The sequence below is a fragment of the Maylandia zebra genome, linkage group LG3 (genome assembly GCF_041146795.1).
Source record: "Maylandia zebra isolate NMK-2024a linkage group LG3, Mzebra_GT3a, whole genome shotgun sequence".
NCBI lineage: Eukaryota > Metazoa > Chordata > Actinopteri > Cichliformes > Cichlidae > Maylandia > Maylandia zebra.
The window spans coordinates 60,602,038-60,621,028 of NC_135169.1; the positions used below are offsets into that span (position 1 = coordinate 60,602,038).

The window sequence follows — 18,991 nt, forward strand, 5'->3', positions numbered from 1 at the left end:
AATTTTTTGTTTTGTTTTTTTGTGTTTGTTTACAGTTCCTTCATGTGAATTTGCTGTGACATCAAACCCTGGCTCAGTGATTTTGAATATTATCCACTTGTGAATAATTGTTCTCACTGCAGAATGAGATGCAATTGTTGGAAATGGCCTTTAACCCTTCCCAGATTAATGGGCAGCTTCCCTGAGTTAATGGCTTTCCTCCTCAGCATTGTGTAGACTTTTTATCTCCTGAAAATATGAATAAAAATAAATCTAACTACAAGTATTGGCTCCTCTATTATACACTATGTTACTCCTCATATTATTTAAGTAATAAAATGATCTTTGTTACCAGGCCAGTAAAACACTGGTCTTTTTTTATGCATTCAGAAACTTGATGACATGCTGGGATATTTCAATCAGAAAGGCAAAGCATTTCTTATTTGACCAACATGGTTGAAGTATGTTTAAATCATGAATCTTTGATAACTAAAGTGTAACAGTTTGACTCTCGTAGGTTCATATTAACTGATTTGTTCTCAAACCCGCTGAATCTCCAGGATCCCTCTTACACGTGTAACTAAATGGACGGACCTGACGAAGCTTTTGGACAGCACCACCCACATGTAGACTGTTTGTGTAACACCAACAAAACTTGGCTTTTGTGATATGTTTGCTGTCCTGATGCTACTTTGTGTTTATATTTAAAACCTAATTCTACAGTTTGTGTGTTTGATGATACAAAATTGTGAATTGCAGAAAAGTCATTAGCCACTGAAAGAAAAAAAAAAAGCACATAAGTGTCAAACATGAGTTTGACACTTATGTGCTAGAGGGTGTGGGAAGCCATAGCCCCGCCCCCCAGAGCATGGGACATATCAGGAAGGAACTTGGGGTTAGTAGTAGTTAGGATATTTGGCATTCTGACTGGGAGCAGCAGGGATCAAACCACCAACCGTCTGATTAGAGAAAGACCTGCTCTACCTTCTGAGGTACAGCTGCTCCAACTTAACATGTGTCTCATTGGACTGTGGAAGAGCCTATAAACTCCACAAATATGCTCTAGCTAACCAGTTAGTTTAAACACAAAGCCCTCTTGCTGTAGGGCATCAGTGCCAGTCACCTCACGATCTCAATGTCAGATTCTATTCCTGCATTTTGTGTTTTAAGACAGAGTATTTTATACACCATTAAAACTGCCTGAAAGATATCCATGCAGTTAGCTGTGCTCTGTGTCAGCCCAACTGAAATCATAATTTCATGTAGTAGCTTCTTTTCCCTGACTTCCATCCACAGACAGATGTGCACAGATGTTCAGACCTCGGTCAGATAGTGGACCAGCGTCGCTGACGAGAGAACACATCCACTGTGCCAAGACATTTATTGTATTTAACATTTCAAAGTTTGGCACACTTTTGCTCTTGTCTGCAAACATTAATAGCCTCTGCAGTCCAGCTGGCCCCGTTCCTTTTTATTATTCTGCACGGGCGTCTTCTTCAGCTACAGCTGCTGTGAAACATGAATGTGTGATTGAATGTGTTTTAAAATATATCAAGATACAAAAGTATTCTTGTCATTGATTAAGTCTATGGTGTTCTACCATCTTCAGTGTTTTAAGGTTTTAAAATAGGTTATAGATTTGTCTGGATTATTTTTAGCCCACACATTGAATTTTAGCGGTGTTTCCATGTTTTTCTTAATTTGTTTTCTTCACTATTATCTATTATAGGATAATGTAGGAATGTTTTCTTTTTAAAGCAACGTTAGATGACGGTTTAACAGAGGTGCTACATCATTTCAGTGTAAAAACATTTCACCCTTTTTCTTGGTGTAATGTTGGCCCATCAGCACAACACAACCCCTGTCTGTAAGTGCTAAAAGACAGGTAAAACACAGTGCTAAGCAATGTAGAAACGACCTCTTTCCAATAAATAAACACATGTTTCTGCAACATAGGGACTACCTATGTAACAGAAACTACTACCTACCCTATCCCCATTATTGTACGATCTACTGTACAATATAAAGCACCTTGAGGCGACTGTTGTTGTGATTTGGTGCTATATAAATAAACTTGAATTGAATTGAATTACCACTACACACACAGTGAATATAGGTCGGCATACATCGCTGTGCGGTCTGGAAAAGGCTTAAGACACTACTACAAAACTTTAGACACTTTTATTCTCCTTGTACAGAGGTGTGCATGGTCATGAAATATACAAAGCAACAATTGGTCAAGAAGGAGGTTTTGCCTACCAGGTATTCATCAGTGCAATTCTGGTTTCTAGTTACTTTTGCTGTTATTTATACAACTGGAACTGGATCTGGAAGACTGCTAAAAGTACAGCAGTGGTGAGAAAGCACTGCTGCATGCTGCATGGAGGGATACACATGCTGACAAATATGGCAATAAAATCCTTTAGACCCACTGTTTCACCAACCTTCTACTTGCCTTTCACTAACCCCTGTCTTCATGACTAACGCACTACTTCCTGTTATATTTTTGGAAGGTTGAGTTGGAGCGTGAGAATGCCTTGGGGTATGGCTGTCTTGACCTAGTGGTATAAAAATAATATTTAAAAACAAACAAACACATAGTTTAAAAAAGATCTGATGGCAAACCTCGCCCTTTTGTGAGGCCATGAGGGCTGGTATGTATTAGGATGCTTTCTTTTTATCACGATTAGAGCGAAGAGTTAAGTTTGGGTGAGTCCCATGAGAGCCTGTGGTTTTTAAGTGGGTTGTAGCACTCTTGACTTGGGGAATGGCTTGGTTAAACATTGCCTCCCAGAAAGAAAATGTGAAAGGAAGTTATGGGAACAGGAGGTGGGGTTCCAAAGGAGGCCCTAGACTGACCAATTTAAACTTGTTATTAATGACTGCCTGAGTTTTTGCATGGCAAACATCTGGATTTCTCCCACAGTTGGGCTGATGCACCTCCAGAACTCCCACCACAAGTCTCTTCCACCCTCGGCTAAATATTATCTCACCTTACAACCTGTAGAACTCCCATAAAGTACACTGGTTTGGAGGTGTGCCACAGTCTGTTTCGACTAGTGGCTGTCAGTGTGACAGCAGCGCTGTGCTATCTTAGTGGCTGGAAGTGGTCGATCTCTGCTCTGTAATGTTTGGTTATCAGCTTGGTCACAAAAACATGTTGTTCTGTCAGAAACAATGCTTGGTGCATTTTGCTATGTCAGTCTAATGCAGTACAGTCCCAAAACAAAGCTGAAACAGTTGCAGAGACTATCCAAGTATCTTTGGTTTGTTTCCCTGTCACAATCCAAGCTGACCAGGACAAAGACACAACACAGTGGAACTGTTTCTGGCCTTTTCTATATTTATCAACAGTCCAAAGCAATCTTTGTCTTCTGAGCATGATTCCCTCTCTTCTCACCCTCGCTTCAACTACGTCCATCAGCTTTATGCCTGTGTAGTTACTATAGCTCGGCACTAGCACACTTCAGTATTCCTCAGACATCCTTCCATTTTCCAAGACTGTGTTAAACAATCCAGTCAAAAAGTCCACTGTCTGTCCACAGGTATGTTATCTGGTCTTTTCTATTCTTCATCCTCTTCATCCTCTTCATATCTGCTCTCACTTCTTCTTTAGTAATGCACTCCACTCTCTCATTTACTATCCTCCATCTGTCATCCCTCATCTCTTATTTTCAGCATTCATCAGCTCCATAAAGAACTCTTTCTCTCTTCTCTTAGCTTGTACATCTGAAAAGTAAACATACTTTTTCAAAATGTTAAAAAAAAATGAGAGAAATCAGAAAGGTCTGAAGTGACTTGTGAAAATGCTCTATTCTAGTCACATTATTATGACTGAACCAAGTACAAGTACCAAGTATAGTTTTTATATTTTTACTAGTGTGTCACACAAACAGCAATATTGTCAAAAAAAGTAAGAAATCTTTGGGGGTGCTTTGATTCAATTTTAGGGGGGCTTCAGCACCCCCAGAAATGAGCTAAACCCCCCTTTCCTAGATTAAATAAAGTTGAGACCCTAGCTAAACCAAATTTATCTCATAAATACGCTATCTGTTCATCAACGTTGTCTTGTTGTTTCCAAGTGTTCCAGTGTGTAGGTCAGTACATATTAGCCAGTCAGTAGGTCAGAGGTGAATCATCTCCGCTGACTCCAATAAACAGCAATGGTGAGTCACAGAGGCTTGTAATAGTTACTGGAAGTTAACAGCATACACAATCTGTGCCAAGAGATATAGCAGCACAGATGTTTGAGATGCATTTTTTAATTGTAAGAAGTTAAACAAGACTCTGTCATCGGCACGCATCAATCAAATGAATTTGTTCCTGATGACCAGGCTTGGGCAATCCTGTTAGCAAACACGTAATACTACTCAGTACCACCAAACTAATTACAAATTCTGTTCTCTTAATGTTATTTTATCAAACATATTTAGTCTTCATCTTGTTCATGGGGGTTGTTAGCCTGTGTTCGGTTCATTCTTGGCTGATAGTAAAAGCAGAGTGAACACAGAGGACCAAATTGACTAAAGTCGCGCAGTCTAATTTCCTCATATGTCAATTAACATTTCTCAGTAGATTTCAAGAACCTCAAAGTATTCTGTCCATCTTTTGAAGAAGCAACTTCTTCAATGATATGTTTGTTTTTGCCTGAAGATATTAGAGGATATCTTGATGCATGCTCAGTCATCCGGACGTTTTCAGTGGGAGAAAAGTTTCGTCACTGATTCAGGTGACTTCTTCAGTCTCAGCTGACTGCAGGTTTCAATCTTATAAACAGTATTCACAGAGAGTTGGGGAATGGCTGCAATCACAGAATTGTAAGATGGTGAAAGATGTGCCCTCAGGCCCCCTCCATGATTCAGAGATGGTCTTTCCCTTTTCACGTAAATGGCCTCCTTGACTCCGCGCTCAAACCAGCATTCCTCCCTGTCCAGGATGTTACATCCTCATCATTGAAAGAGTGTCCACTGGCCTGTAGGAGTAAATAGACTGCAGAGTCCTGGCCTGACGAGGTGGCTCTTCTGTGTTGTAGCCAGAGGTTGTTTGGTTTCCCCGATATATAAATCCTGGCAATCCTCCTGCACTTAGCAGCTACACTATGTTACTCTGGTTGTGTCGGGGGACCCGATCCTTGGGGCGGACCCATTTTTGGCGCAGCGTGTTTTGGGGTTTTTGGGGAAACCTGCAGTCAGCTGAGACTGAAGAAGTCACCTGGATGAGTGACGAAACGTTTGTCCCACTGAAAACGTCCAGATGAACAGAATCAACTTCTGAAGATATTAGAGGATGGTGATCATTTATATCATCTGGCTCAAGTATTTCAATGTCACATTTTTTCAGACACCTTCTGGTTTCTGAAATGTTGACTACATTGCCAACAAAGCTTTCTGCAGAGCAAAGAGACATTCTTAATGGCAGGATTTATACAAACAGTAACCAGTTCAGAGTGCACTGACCTGCAGATAACATCAAGTCTTCATGGAAGAGGACTCCATGCAAAAGCAAGTGATAGCATTTCCAGATGTGGAGATTTTTCCCACTATATTTCTTTCTTTCCGAGCTACATGTGCTGACTGTTTTGATGTTTCGCACTAACAAGGAAATGAGGCTTGAACTAGGGCTGGGCGATATATCGAGTTTTTAAAAAATATCGATATATTTTCATACGAGATATAAGATGTGACAATATCGTTTATATCGATATAGTCTATGTTACGTTATAATTATACTTGTGGAGCCGCAGGTTTGCCTCTCTTTCGTCCACTTTTGTCTCTACGCAACATTACTCGGCCTCGCCTCTCCTGCACTGAACACAACTCCCCCATAGCTTCACCTGCAGGCAATGATAAGATGAAAGCGGAAAATCTCCGTTAGCGAGTTACCGTGCGTGGGGCTGGATGGCGTCAACGTGTTAGCGAGCTAACCGCGCTAACGACATGCAGCCCAGAGGGGCTGCACGGCCTAAAATCCTTTCCTTTTCTCAAAAATCGACAGTGCGCCTTATGTATGAATTCTGGTTGTGCTTACTGACCGCGAACCGATTTTATGTGGTACACAGCGCTCAGCAATCTGTCAAAAAATGTTTTAATATGACTTTGCTAAGCTACGGAGCTGCACCGCTTGATGGATTGTCGGAGAATTACGGCTACAGAGGAGGAGCCTCGCGGAGTGATACGTACTGTGTGTGTATAAGGACCACAAATGGCACCTGTTCAGAGACGTGGTGCAGCTGTGAAATCTGTCTCTTTGTTATTATGCTCAGCGTCTATTAGTTTACATTTTGACTGCACAATTGTGAGCTTTTTGTTATGCACAAAAACAACATTGTTTTCTTTTATTTATGGACCATGATTATTTAATATATGCTGATAATTTATTTTTGAGTAATATCTACGCTGTATGTAAATAAAAGTGCCCGTGTGACATCTGGGACACAGTGTGACTAAGAACTCTCTTTTTGTTCTTAACTTATGGCTTAAAAAAAAAAAATCGAGATATATATCTTATATCGCCATCCAGCTAAAAAATATCGAGATATGAATTTTGGGTCATATCGCCCAGCCCTAGCTTGAACCACCCAGGTAGCCATTATTAACTCATGTTTGTTGGTTGAAAGCTTTTTTGGAAGCAATCTAGAGCAACAGCTGCAAGATGATCAGCACATAAACATAAGACTATTCAATTTAAACGTGACTCTATTACAAATATATGCTGCGAATCCACGTAATAAAAACCTAATTATACACTAACTAAGAATCTCAGAGCTCATGAGACCCATTAAAGGAAGTGCACATCATGGATTTGACCCATTAGGACTGGGAATGTGGAGGATGCATGCTACTGGTGACCACAACATATTTGATTATAACTTAAAATCTATTTTATCAATGTAATAAAAAGTGTTTCTTCCACTTAAAACTGTAGTATGCTTCATGCCTAATGTGTCATTTGACTTCTTAGCAAAAGTGGTTTATGTTAATGTTAAAAAATAAAGAATTTGATCATTTTGTTAGTTAATACTCAAAACCAAGCCATGATGTCATTAGGACCTGCTTTTAAATAAAGCACAGGAGTGTTCTACACAGGGACAACGACTGTCACGTAGTAAAGTGCACTGTATGATTTAATTCTTTAAAACAAAGTGTTATTAGAGGGTTTTTTTCAGGTCTTCTATTAAAATTGATATATATCAGCACTACTTGGTCTGAGTCATACTGCTACATGGTTTGTGTCACAGTCTTATAATACACTTAAAACTTTGACAGACTCGGATTTTGTGGTAGAAACAATGAGCATTGCTAATTAAGTAAACACTACAGGGACTAATAAGAGTTCACATGCCTGACGCGTCCAACCGACTGTAATCTAATTTGTAGAAACAACACCAACTTACAAAAGAAACAAAAAACATTCTCCTGTGCAGTTAGTGAATAGCCTGGGTGTGTGTGCAGATGTCTGGGTGTGTGCGTGGCTGGGCCTGGGTCTGGCTGAACCGTGGCTCCTTTGGAACATGGTTATGGATGGTGGGGGTTGCCCCTCTGGGCACTGGCCAGTATCCACACCCTACTTAGTGCCCTGTGGACCTGTTCTCAGCCTCTGGCTCTGACTGGGTCGGCTACTCGTTGCCTCTGGTTCTCTGAGACTTTGGCCACAGTTGTCATTAAGGCGTCGGGCTTCAGGTCTTTTGGGGTCTGTGGATGGGCCATCCTACCCCCAGCATGGCTCTAACGTCTTAGTTCAAGAAAGAAAGCAGTTGGAGTCATAGGATAGCTCAACTTAAATATACTGAAGTTTCTTCATTAAAAAAAATATAAATAAGATAATCACAAAACATTAGTGAATACTTCACTGGGTTTTTAACAACAACAACATAGAAACACAACTGATAATGCAGGAAAATGTCTATGGGATGTTTGAAATTGCTTTACTTCATCCACTGTTTTGTAGCCCGTTAGCTCGCTTTGGTCACATAAGTTAGTATCCAGTCAGGTTCAGCTCCAAAGTGCTCCTGAATTCTAAGCAATTGTCCAGGTGTTGGGTCACATGCCTCCACACAAGTGTACTCGGCTGCAATGAAAGAAGCAGTGGATGGTGTACACCACAGTGAAACTCAGAGCTGCTCCTTTGTGTCAGGAGGTGATCCGGTGGCTCTGCGTCATCAAGGAGAAACCCGAATCAATCGGCATTCCCATGGGATCTTTGAATCCCCTGCCTGTAAAACAGGGATGTTACTGCATTAAATCAATAAATACTAATATTTCATTATCATCATGAAAATCAAATCAGGCCTCTCAAAATATACCAATGCTTGTATATATGTCACACAGTGGAAATTTGTATTTATCTTGTATATTGTTTTTATTCTGATTTTTAGTGTTTATTTATGAGTGTCGTTTTATTTGCATGGTTTTATTCTGTTTCTATTGCATGGTTTTTAATCCACTGTGGACTGGCTGCACATGGGACAAATTAGCTGATAGGGACCACCTGCTGAGGCAGGGGTGTGTCCAGAGGTGGCCTATCAGCTGTGTAAAGACCTTTTAAAAGCAGGCTAGCTGAGCACTGAAGAAAACAAAAAGGCCCCAGACTGGAAGGTGAATGCGAGATGGCCGGCGTGACACAGCGACCCAGTCCTGACCTCATGGAACAGCAACAGTAGGAGACAGCGCGTGTGATTGGCAGCAGGGCAGAGGTTTAGGGTCTCTACTGTTGTTTACTGGGTGCAGCTGGATTGGGAGAGGGTCGCCATGGCCATGACCCAGGGCCGTTTCTGGGAACATTGTTCTGGCCCCTATTTGTTATTTTACAGGACACCGACGCAAGGGGAGCTGTGGCGGTGGTCGCATGATGGATTCAGGTGCAGAGCGCAAGCTGGGCTGGGATATGATGGGCCCGTGGAAGGACAAGAAGATGGGAGGCGCTTCCTTGTCTGCCGAAGACGAGGCTGGCGTGGACTCTGCTCTAAAGCTGGAATTCCTGGCCTGCTGATGGACCCATAATGAACATGTGGCATAATTATAGCAGGGGTTTTTAGTGAATGCAGAAAATGGTGGTTTTACGGGTTTTAGAATTGTTTTATTTAGTTTTAGTAGATTGACAACATTTTATTACGTACATTTTAAGAGGTTTTTGTTTTTATATTTGTGCTCCAAGGCCATAATAAACTGTGTCTGATCAGACCTGCTTCCTCTCTGTGCCCTGGGTGTCTGACTCGCTTGCTCCCCTTGTATTTTAAAGAATCTTTAGCAGGACATTCTGGCACGACTGCTTTAGTGTCCCTATGTGTTACATATACATGGCTTATCCACACAGCTGATTATTAAGGGTGAGCATTTGTTTTCTGTGCGTTTTGTGTGCTTGTACAGCATTTGTCTATTTGCTGGTGTTTTCTTAAGCTGCAGAGCATTTGGCCTCCCAGTACTACAATGTGAATAACAGCTGGAACCCTCAGCTTTGTGTTTACAGAAGGGAAGGAGCTAACCTGAGGGTTGCATAGCTCTCTGATTGTCTCTCTGCTTCTTTGTAGAGACAGCAACATGTTCCCAGATCCTTGCAGCAAATGTGTACACCGAGTTATATTCATGCTAAATAATGGACAAACTATGACTGCTTTTATTTATCATATGCATCAGAGTTGTAAGAAGTGAGTAGATTGTGTCTGTATACTGAGACCTGCAGAAAAGACGGTGATTTTGATAATTGGACAGACAGTGAGAGAAGAGACCCCCTCTGAGAGCCAAGCAAATACATCAGCTGGTTCTAATCTGTAGACTCTATTAGTCAGTACAGTCACAATGTGAGGTCCTGAATCATCCTGCTGTATTTCCTGTAAAAACACATTCCAAGGAAGGACTCTGCTGATAATAGTTATTTTTCCAATCACAGCATCCTTTTTCCCCTTTTCTGAGCTAATGACAGCAAATACTTCTAGGATTTTGAATACAGTAGTAAATGACAAGAATATCACAGCAATGACTGAAATAAATGGAAACCCTTGCTGCATATTTAATCTGCTCAGCAGCTTTGAGTGTTCAAATGCATTTAACAGATGCCACTTCCTGTCTCAGGTGACGTGATTGCCACTGCTCAAAGAAAGCTCTCCTCTAACTGAACTGTTATTTCCAATAAACTTTCAAACTCAACACTTTAACTTACAAATTCTTAACACAACCTGTTCTCCTCCCTTCTGGTACAGAGCACTGTACACCAACATAAGCAGCCATCTACAGTTTCTCTCCACAGGCTGTCACGCTGATGAACACTGTATTTAAACACACCACACCTGCTGCTGTATCACAGCATACTGTACATATTATTTTTATTCTGTTGTACATCTTTCTCTCATGTATATGCATTCATAGTTAATCCTTCTGTATATAGTAGGTAAGAGCCCAATTCCTTGTATGTGTACACGTACTTTCTCTGAGTCTGACAAGTGAACATCAGATAATGTCGAGGTGACTGTTGTTGTGATTTAGCACTGTTTATAAATAAAAACGAATGAATGAACAGATTTAGCTATAAAAATCATACCACATTTCATTAGTTTGAGTCGATTACTGTTATTATCTTTATTAGTATTTTTAGTACTCTATACAATCTTCTTTCCTCCTGTGTTAGTAGTCAGTTTTGAACGCAGGATACAAATCCCTTGAAATCTCATTGTCATTTGGGAATTTAAAAATCGAAGCTCCATCGGCAGCTGCACTGAAAGCAGTCTGTACACAGCTGGATTTCATCCAAGGTGGCCAGAAATGATTTCTTTAGTGCATTCAGGAATTAGCAGTACAAAGGGTGACTGATGGCCATTTCACAAACAAGGCCAGTGTCACAAAACAGCTGCTACAGCCACTCTCTGTGTAACAGTCACAGGGTTTATGGAGTGTGACATTATTTCAATGAACTATTACAAGCATTATACCTTTAAAATGGCAACAAGAAACAAACATGAAAGAGGGTTTTGTTCAATCGCAGCTCCACAATTCTGCTCCAACACAGCGAACTTGTGTTCAGCATTTTTCTGTGAGGGCAAATTGTGTCTCCTTCTGGACATTTATGTAGTTTCCCTTCATTCATTGCTGACTGAGGCAACCACACTTATAAAACACAGGTAACAGTTATGAGCAGAGATGTGAAACTGAGTCAAATTCCATTACAAAACAAAGACCTCTGTTACCTTTATAAGCAGGAATTACTTCATCTGGGACATGCTGAAACGAATAAACATGTCAATAATCAGGACGGTGTGTGTGTGCGTGCGTGTGTGTGTGCGTGTGTGTGCGTGTGTGTGTGTGTGTGTGTGCGTGTGTGTGTGTGTGTGTGTGTGTATTCTGTACCACATAGAAAACATATTCACAAAAAGACTTTCTCTGTACTTTCCCTCCTGTCACTATGAGTTTAGATTCAAGAGTTATTTAGCTGTCCCGTAGTCCAGAGTCAGAGGGACCAGATGCATTCGTCACCATTCTTTCCCTCTGACACAGGGTTTGTTTATGTAAACGTCTTCACAGTTTTAAACACAGCTCTGCGCCCCTGCTGAGGGGTCAGGAGCTCCCTGTTTCTCATGAGACCCCGAGATCCAGTGGTAGCAGTCAGCGGCATTCTTATCGTGTGCCGTAACTCTATAGCGGTTGCAGTAGACAAAACCGAGTGCCACCATTACGACAATGAAGATGCAGATGGGTATGAAGAGTCCCACCATGAGCCAAGTGCTCCCCTTTGTCTGGACAGAATCCGAGCTGTCGTCACCTTCCTCGTCCTCTGTTAGGGGCGGCTGGGAAGAAGCCAGCCTGGTGGGAAAGGCCAGGTTTTGACTGGGGGTAGATTCCACAAAGGTCATTTCCTCTTTGCTTAACTCCGCCTCTGTGAACTGAAAGTTTTCCCTGAGGAGATTCGTCTGTGTTTCTCCTTCTGGCTCTTTGTGGTAACTGGACTCTTCAGGCATGTCTGTGACAGAACCCTGTGGAATCTTGCTTGAAGTAACGAGATCCGCCCCCCAGTTCCAAGCTCCTTCTACTGTTGAGGTGGGGTATAAGCGAAGAGCTGTAGTAGCTTCACCCTCATCTTCCTTGTACGGGTCTGGGGTAGCGCTGGAGCTAAGGACATGAGGAGTATTGGAGGCAGTTGCTGACAAAACCTTCAGCTCAGTCTGAAATCTCTGATCACCGTTTGACCAGTCAGCTCTGTCTACAGCTTCTTCTTCATCTTTATCAGTTCCCTGTGTCAGGGGGTCCAGCACCAGTGGGGGACTGGTGGCCCAAATTACATCAGAATTCAAAACTCTGGTGGACTCTGTCAGCCAGTCCAGAGACTCCTCCTCCTGTGTAGGCCAGTCAGTGTGGCGCTGCTCTGGGTTCCAGCCATAGTCCCACAGAGGTCCAGCCTGGCCTGTGACCCAAAGAGAAGGAGGAGTGACAGCATATTGGTCGTCTGCTTCCTCTCTCTTCTCACATGAATAGTTATCAGACATGAGTTCAAAGCCTTCACTGCAATAGCACTCAAAACCACCTTCATAATTCACACACATCTGCTCGCATGTTCCAGGAATCTCGCACTCATTGATATCCTGGCATTGCCTGGGATGCTCAGGCACTAAGGAATAGCCCAGATGGCAGTGGCAGATATGAGAGCCTGGGGTGTTCTCACAAGCATGTTCACATGGGTCATTTATACACTCGTCAATATCCTCACACTCACCCCCATCGTTTATATCATAGCCCTCGTGACACTGACATTCAAATGTCCCCACGGTGTTCACACAGATCTGCTCGCAAGGACCTCCGAGACACTCGTCTACATCGAGGCAAGTGCGTTCATCTGGTGCAAGCGTGTATCCATCAGCACATTCACAGTAGACATGACCACCAGCTGCCATGCAGAAATGCCCACATCCACCATTATCCTGGTCACATAGGTCGTGTGATATAGAGGAATGAGAACAAAGAGGAGTTTCTTTGGTCCATCCCACTGAGCCATCTTCCCTCGTCATACATGAAGCCGTCTTTTCTTCTTTGGCGCCTGAAGGACAGCGTACGGTAGCAACAGATCCAACGGGTACATGAGTCAGCAGTGCGCTTAGAAGGTTAAACGGTGTGGTGTAGGTAACATTGCCTTCTCCCTCACTCCACAGGGGAGGGCACATGCCTGCGTAGGCATAATGGCACAGATACCCATCTGCAGAGACTGCACAAGCACTGTCTATCCATTTAAAATTATGATCCTGGTCTTCAGTGCTGTAGCCCATAAACACACAGCGAGGCACTGAACACGAGTCAGGGGAGTCCGGGTTCTGCCAGTCGGTGTACTCTGTGTCCTGGTCACCGGTAGTCCAAGAGAAACCTCGCAGTGGGCGCGTGGTAGTGCACTGGCGAGGCTGGCGCTGAAGGCCAATCCATACTTGGACAGTAGTGCGTGAGTGGCGCAGATCCACAGTGGAAAAGAGAGTGGCAATAGCGGTTGCGTCCACCTTCCGCTTGATGGTGGCCAGGTTGCCACCTTTTTCTTTGCAGGCCCTCCATGATTCCAAAAAGGTTTTGCATTGAAAATAGACAACAAAGCAGCCATCTGTGTTACAGAGTGCATCTCTTTGTCTCAGGTTCTGGGCCAAGACTGAAGAACATCCAAAAAGCAAAGCCAGCAGGGAGGTTAAGAGGAAAGCACTGCTCACCAGGGAGCCCATTCTTTATTTTAAACCGGCTTTATAGATCCTCTCTCTGCTTGCCTCTCACCCTGATTTTCTTTACACTTTTATCATCTGCCTTTAAAAGATTTTTCTTAATGTGATGTTTTAGTCTTGGTCTGAAATGTCCTCCCTGAATTTTAACTTCTTTTCCTCTGTGGTCTTCACTCTATACTGCTGAAACAGATCAGCACTGGAGTGTTTGCAGGCTCAAGACTTCAGGAAGCAGAGAGGGAGGAGAGAAGAGGAAATAGGAGTAAGAAGGAGGGAGTTATAGCAACAAGCAGGACGAGGAGAAGGGCAAAGAGGGAGGGAGTTAAAGGGAGATTAATATGTTATTGAAAGGGGAGGGGTGAGAGGGAACCCTGTGAATGTGTATGTCAGAGTTGGGGGAGGAATAGCAAACTGATTTCTTTTTCAGAGTATGTCATATGGTTTTCATAAGTTCCATCTGTGGACATAGTTGGTACTCTGCCATTTGGACAAGCAGACAGATATGCATGTGCTGATGCATCCAAACTCGTTCATATACAGAGATAAAATCGTGACACTTATCTCAAATGAAGATTAAATGATAGTTTGAATAAATATTCTTTCTAGAAAAACATCAAACATATTCTGTCTTCTCTTCTATATATTCCACCTTCTGAAACCTTTCAGTATGATTATGATAACACATTAACATGTATGCCACTCATGGCTTCCATTATGTCTCTTGCCTTTCAACATGTTTAGTGGTTATGATTGTCTTATCTTTCCTTTTCAGTTCTTCTGAAACTTTCCTTCTGTGCAAAGAGAGCGTTTTACCTACTTTTACTGAGGGCTTGCTCATAAGAAGTTAATCGTTTTCATTCTATGGAGCTGTGAGGTCCTGACTTTACAATGTAAATGTGCTGAGATGCCTGTTGTGTGAACTGGCTCTGAGTGAATCCAACCTGTGAAATCAAATTCCATGCGTTTATTCATGTATTTTAATGTGCATGTGAGTTTGTTGATAATTAAATAATTCTGTTATTTATTCTTAATTATAATGTGGCAATGCTGACATCATGCAGCTCAATTCTGTTTTACTTACACAACAACATTCACCTCAAGGTGCTTTATACTGTAAGGTAGATCCTACAATAATACATAGAGAGAAAAACCCAACAATCACATGACCCCCTATGAGCAAGCACTTTGGCGACAGTGGGAAGGAAAAACTCCCTTTTAACAGGAAGAAACCTCCGACAGAACCAGGCTCAGGGAGGGGCGGGGCCATCTGCTGTGATTGGTTGGGGTGAGAGAAGGAGGACAGGATAAAGACATGATGTGGAAGAGAGACAGAGGTTAATAACAGATATGATTCAATGCAGAGAGGTCTGTCAATGCATCACACAACCCTTGGACACAAAGAGGATACTTAGTTCAGCACAAATTGTCTTTACCTACATGAAAACAACAGCGCTCTCCTCCATGCTAATAATGCCAGGGCAGTAAAATGGAGACTAGTGCTTTAAATAGGACCTTTTAGATGGAGAAGGCTCTGGTTGTGTGTGTCTGGGAGAGAGGGTTAGGAAGTAGAGAATGGCTGGGGGTTCACTACTGGAGCCCTGAGAGTCTGACATAAATCAAGTTGCCTGCTTCAGAGTCTATAATGTGTTGGATGCACTTCTAAAGACAGAGATGTGAGGAGGGAATATTAATGCACCTTTTTTTTCTGTACTACACAAAAGAGCAAATAAGGAGATAATACATTTGGATATTGGAAACTGCTTACTTAATGTAAACAGATGTGATGTGATCTAAGTTACGTTTTCTATCTATGTTCTGTTTTATTATCCAAAATTCAGAGACCTAGTGCTCAAGACACAGACAACTTTTTCTCCACTGTGTGAGTCAAGCTCCAAAACCACTAATCAACAATTGACCATAATTAAAAATCACTATGTATTACCATTAGAAGGTATATACATATATTTTGGGTAAATTACAAGTAAAGAATACATCTTTTAGCTATCAGCTTGCGTATCTCATCTAAAGATATTTGGCATAAATACTCCAGTGCTACTGCGGGACAAGAATGGAAAAAAATATAATAAAAATAAATAAATAAAACCAAAACATAAAGAGTAGTCTGCAAAGACGAAGGAACTGTCGACAGAACAAGCTGGTTGACCTGTATCCTGCATCAGCGCTTGCTTCATCCTGCTGCATTAACTAGTTACCTACATGAAGACTGCCATAAGTTTGACTTATCCGATTGCTTTGTTTCACTTAATGCGCCTTATAATCCGGAAAATATGGTAAATCTACCTTCCTTTAGCATGTCCAGAAGTCCAACTTTTTGTGCGATGGTTAGCATCTTCCTCTGCCTCCTGGATGCTACCGCAGGTGCCTTTGTGGTGCAAAACATTTCGTTGTGTTAGTTGGGGAGAAAACATACAAACATACAGTACAGCACTTCAGAGTCACACTGCTAGGATAGAAGATTTATGTAAATGTCTGTACTGTACAGGAGACACGGCACAAGATTGATTGACAGCGGTCTGGACGCAGAACACAATGTGCTGTTACACAAATTACACAAAAACATTCGCGAAACAGCAAAACCGTAAAAGGTGAGCCGTGTTATAGCGAGGGACCACTGCATTCTTAGAGCCCAGTGCTCTCAGTGTATCAAAATGTGTTCAAGTAAGACAACAGAGATGTGGACTAACAGGACTGTTTTTAGCTGTGCACTTTAGTCTACACACACTAGGAAACTTTCTCTAATGGTGCTTCTTCACTCTGCAGGATCTTTCCTTCCTGCTTCAACACAAGATTTTCAGGGTTGACTTGTCAGTTGGAGTTATGTGACTAAAGAATTGAAAGGTGTGGTGCAATGTAAAGAGTTCCCTAACTGATCCTATTTTTAAATGAAATCTGTAAATAACTGTTTAGGAGCTGAAACAAGCTTCAAAAATGAGCTTTATTGTGAAATCAGCTGTAATTATAATTAAAGTGCATTTGTACTGTTTGTTTAACACGTTGCCATGTGATGTTGTTGCTATGGAAATAACTGTGTCCGTGATGCCACACAGTTCTTTAATTTAAGAAACACAACAGAAAACGGTCCTTTCCCTCCTGCTGGTAGGACAGCCCTTTTGCTGCTTGGAGAGGCTGTCCAGCATTAGCTGGAAGGGCTACAATTCCAGGTCCCGCCCCCAGCCCCCTTCCAGGTTTTCTGCTGTCAACAGAACCTGAAACCCAAACCAAGTCTGGTTTTAGACTGCTGCATCCAAATATAAACAACAACACAGATTTCAATCCAGTAAAATAGCTTCACGTCAGGTCTGACCACTGAACAAAGTCCTCTGGTTCAGCTCGCCTCAGTCCAAGCTGGAAGACAGAAGAGGGTTTGTAATACTCAGCTGATACCTACTGAAAAAAGAAAGGGCATTTTTTTCCCTTCGCTGCATGAACCCCCCTGCCTCTCCCAGTGTTTGGGAGGGTAGACCACTCACAGCTTGTCTTTCTCTGGCCGGCGTTGCCAGAGAGTGAAGAGTCTGTTTACCCTCTTATCAGCAAACCCCTGAAGCCTCCTGACTTCCACCAGGGCCTGGGCCAGCTTCAGGACATTTTGTCCTGACTAACCATCAGGACTTTGGACCTCATCCTGAGAGGACTCTTTGGCGCAGATGTGGATACTGGATTGTTCTTTCTTTGTGATATTTTATGTTTAACTCATTAGTTTGGTTTTTGCTTGTTTAGGGGCAGACAGTCTGCAAAGGGGATGGGATCTTCGGGGATAACAGGAGGAGAGAAGCAGCAGAGAGTCGTGTAAGACTGCAACTGGCTAGTTACGGGTTTTATATCAGCTGCAGACACCAGATCCTGTAAGCTGGGTTTGAAGAGGGTACCACCATCGATTCTGTTCAATGATAAGCCGTGGTCTCCCTGAGCTGTCCCTGGGAAACAGCATCACCATCTGTCCAGCACCATGCAAAGATGGTGCTGGACAGATGGTACAATGTGCTCACCTTCTTTGGCAGGGAACAGAAGTGGCTGGAAACTAAGGGAGGCCTCGAAGGGAGGTGATCTGTTGCTGAAGAGGTGAGGCTGTTGCGGGTACACTCTATCCAGCGGAGCTGCTCACTCCAGATGGTCTGAGTTGGTGGATGCAGCACAATGGAGAGCAGCCTCCAGCTCCTGATGAGCCCGCTCTGTCTGACAATTTGTTTGCAGTTGAAAACTTGAGGAAAGACTGACCATAGTGCCCAGAGTGGGACAGAACTTTGGTGCTGCGTGACCCGGATCTTTGGTGTGCTGAGGAAGGCCGATTTGGCCTGTGGCGAGATCGTGAGGCGAGGCGAGCAGAGGACCGGTCCAAATATGATCAAAATGACACAGCTCTGGATGGCCCAGTTACCAGGGCATGGAAGGATGACAGACTTTTTTAAATGAGGAGAAGGAATTTTCTGGGATTGAAGGTGCTCTGGGTAAGTGGTTGACTAAAGCATGCATAAAATAAAAGCTATCATTTTGTTATTGATTGGTAATAGATGGATAATTTGCCACATTTACAGCTGTATTGACTTGTTGTAGATGCAGTCTACTTCATGTTTAAGGACTTAAAGTCCTTAACAGATTGAAAACAGCGACATTAAGGGAAGAATATGCAGCGCCACACTATCAGATGCCTATCAGCACCTTTTGTTCCTCCTTCAATTAACTCTCAATCACAGAAAACGCGGAGCTCCGAAATAAAACTTACACCGTTAGTTCATCATTTTCACTCTGTACCACTTCTCCTCATCAGGCTGTGTGAAGCACAGTAAACAAAGAACCAGTAAAGAACCAAGGATAAAGGAGGACCCAGCCTTCGTGGGCCGGGTCCTTCAAAGACCGATAAGGCCGCGAGGCTGTGAAATGGGACGGTCTAACCTTCTGATTTGCGTCACCGCTGTCTCGGTGGAGTTTAATAAACTCGGCCGTCTGCTCCTTGCTATCTAAAATATAACAGGACACTGGAGTAAACTCTCGACCGTCTCACACTTCTGTTTAATCCGTTTTCTGAGTGACGTTTATTCAGCTGTGTGAAAACTATAACTTTAATCTCAGCCAAACCGATTTCCTCAGGATCAAATAAAACACTGAAAAAGCCAAACAATAACATTTTTAATTTTCTGGTGGAAGTTTCTAAAAATGACAGTGTTCATTAATCCCATGCAAACGTACACTGTGCAGAACAACCTGACATACTACAGAACAATAACACGATTCATTTCACAGATTGGAGTGTAAAGAAATTAAATACACATATTCAAAGGACCAGACTGATTCTGTTCTACAGATTGATGAAACTCCTAAACT

At 42.4% G+C, this 18,991-nt stretch overlaps 1 protein-coding gene across 1 annotated transcript; it reads right to left on the reverse strand.

Annotated features, from left to right (window-relative positions):
• Positions 1–10,272: 10,272 nt before the first annotated feature.
• On the reverse strand, positions 10,273–14,016 carry LOC143416611 (uncharacterized). The gene has a single exon (XM_076882033.1). It carries the CDS (start codon positions 13,655–13,657, stop codon positions 11,492–11,494), a length of 2,166 nt encoding a protein of 721 aa, XP_076738148.1. The 5' UTR covers positions 13,658–14,016; the 3' UTR covers positions 10,273–11,491.
• Between the last annotated feature and the right edge of the window lie 4,975 nt (positions 14,017–18,991).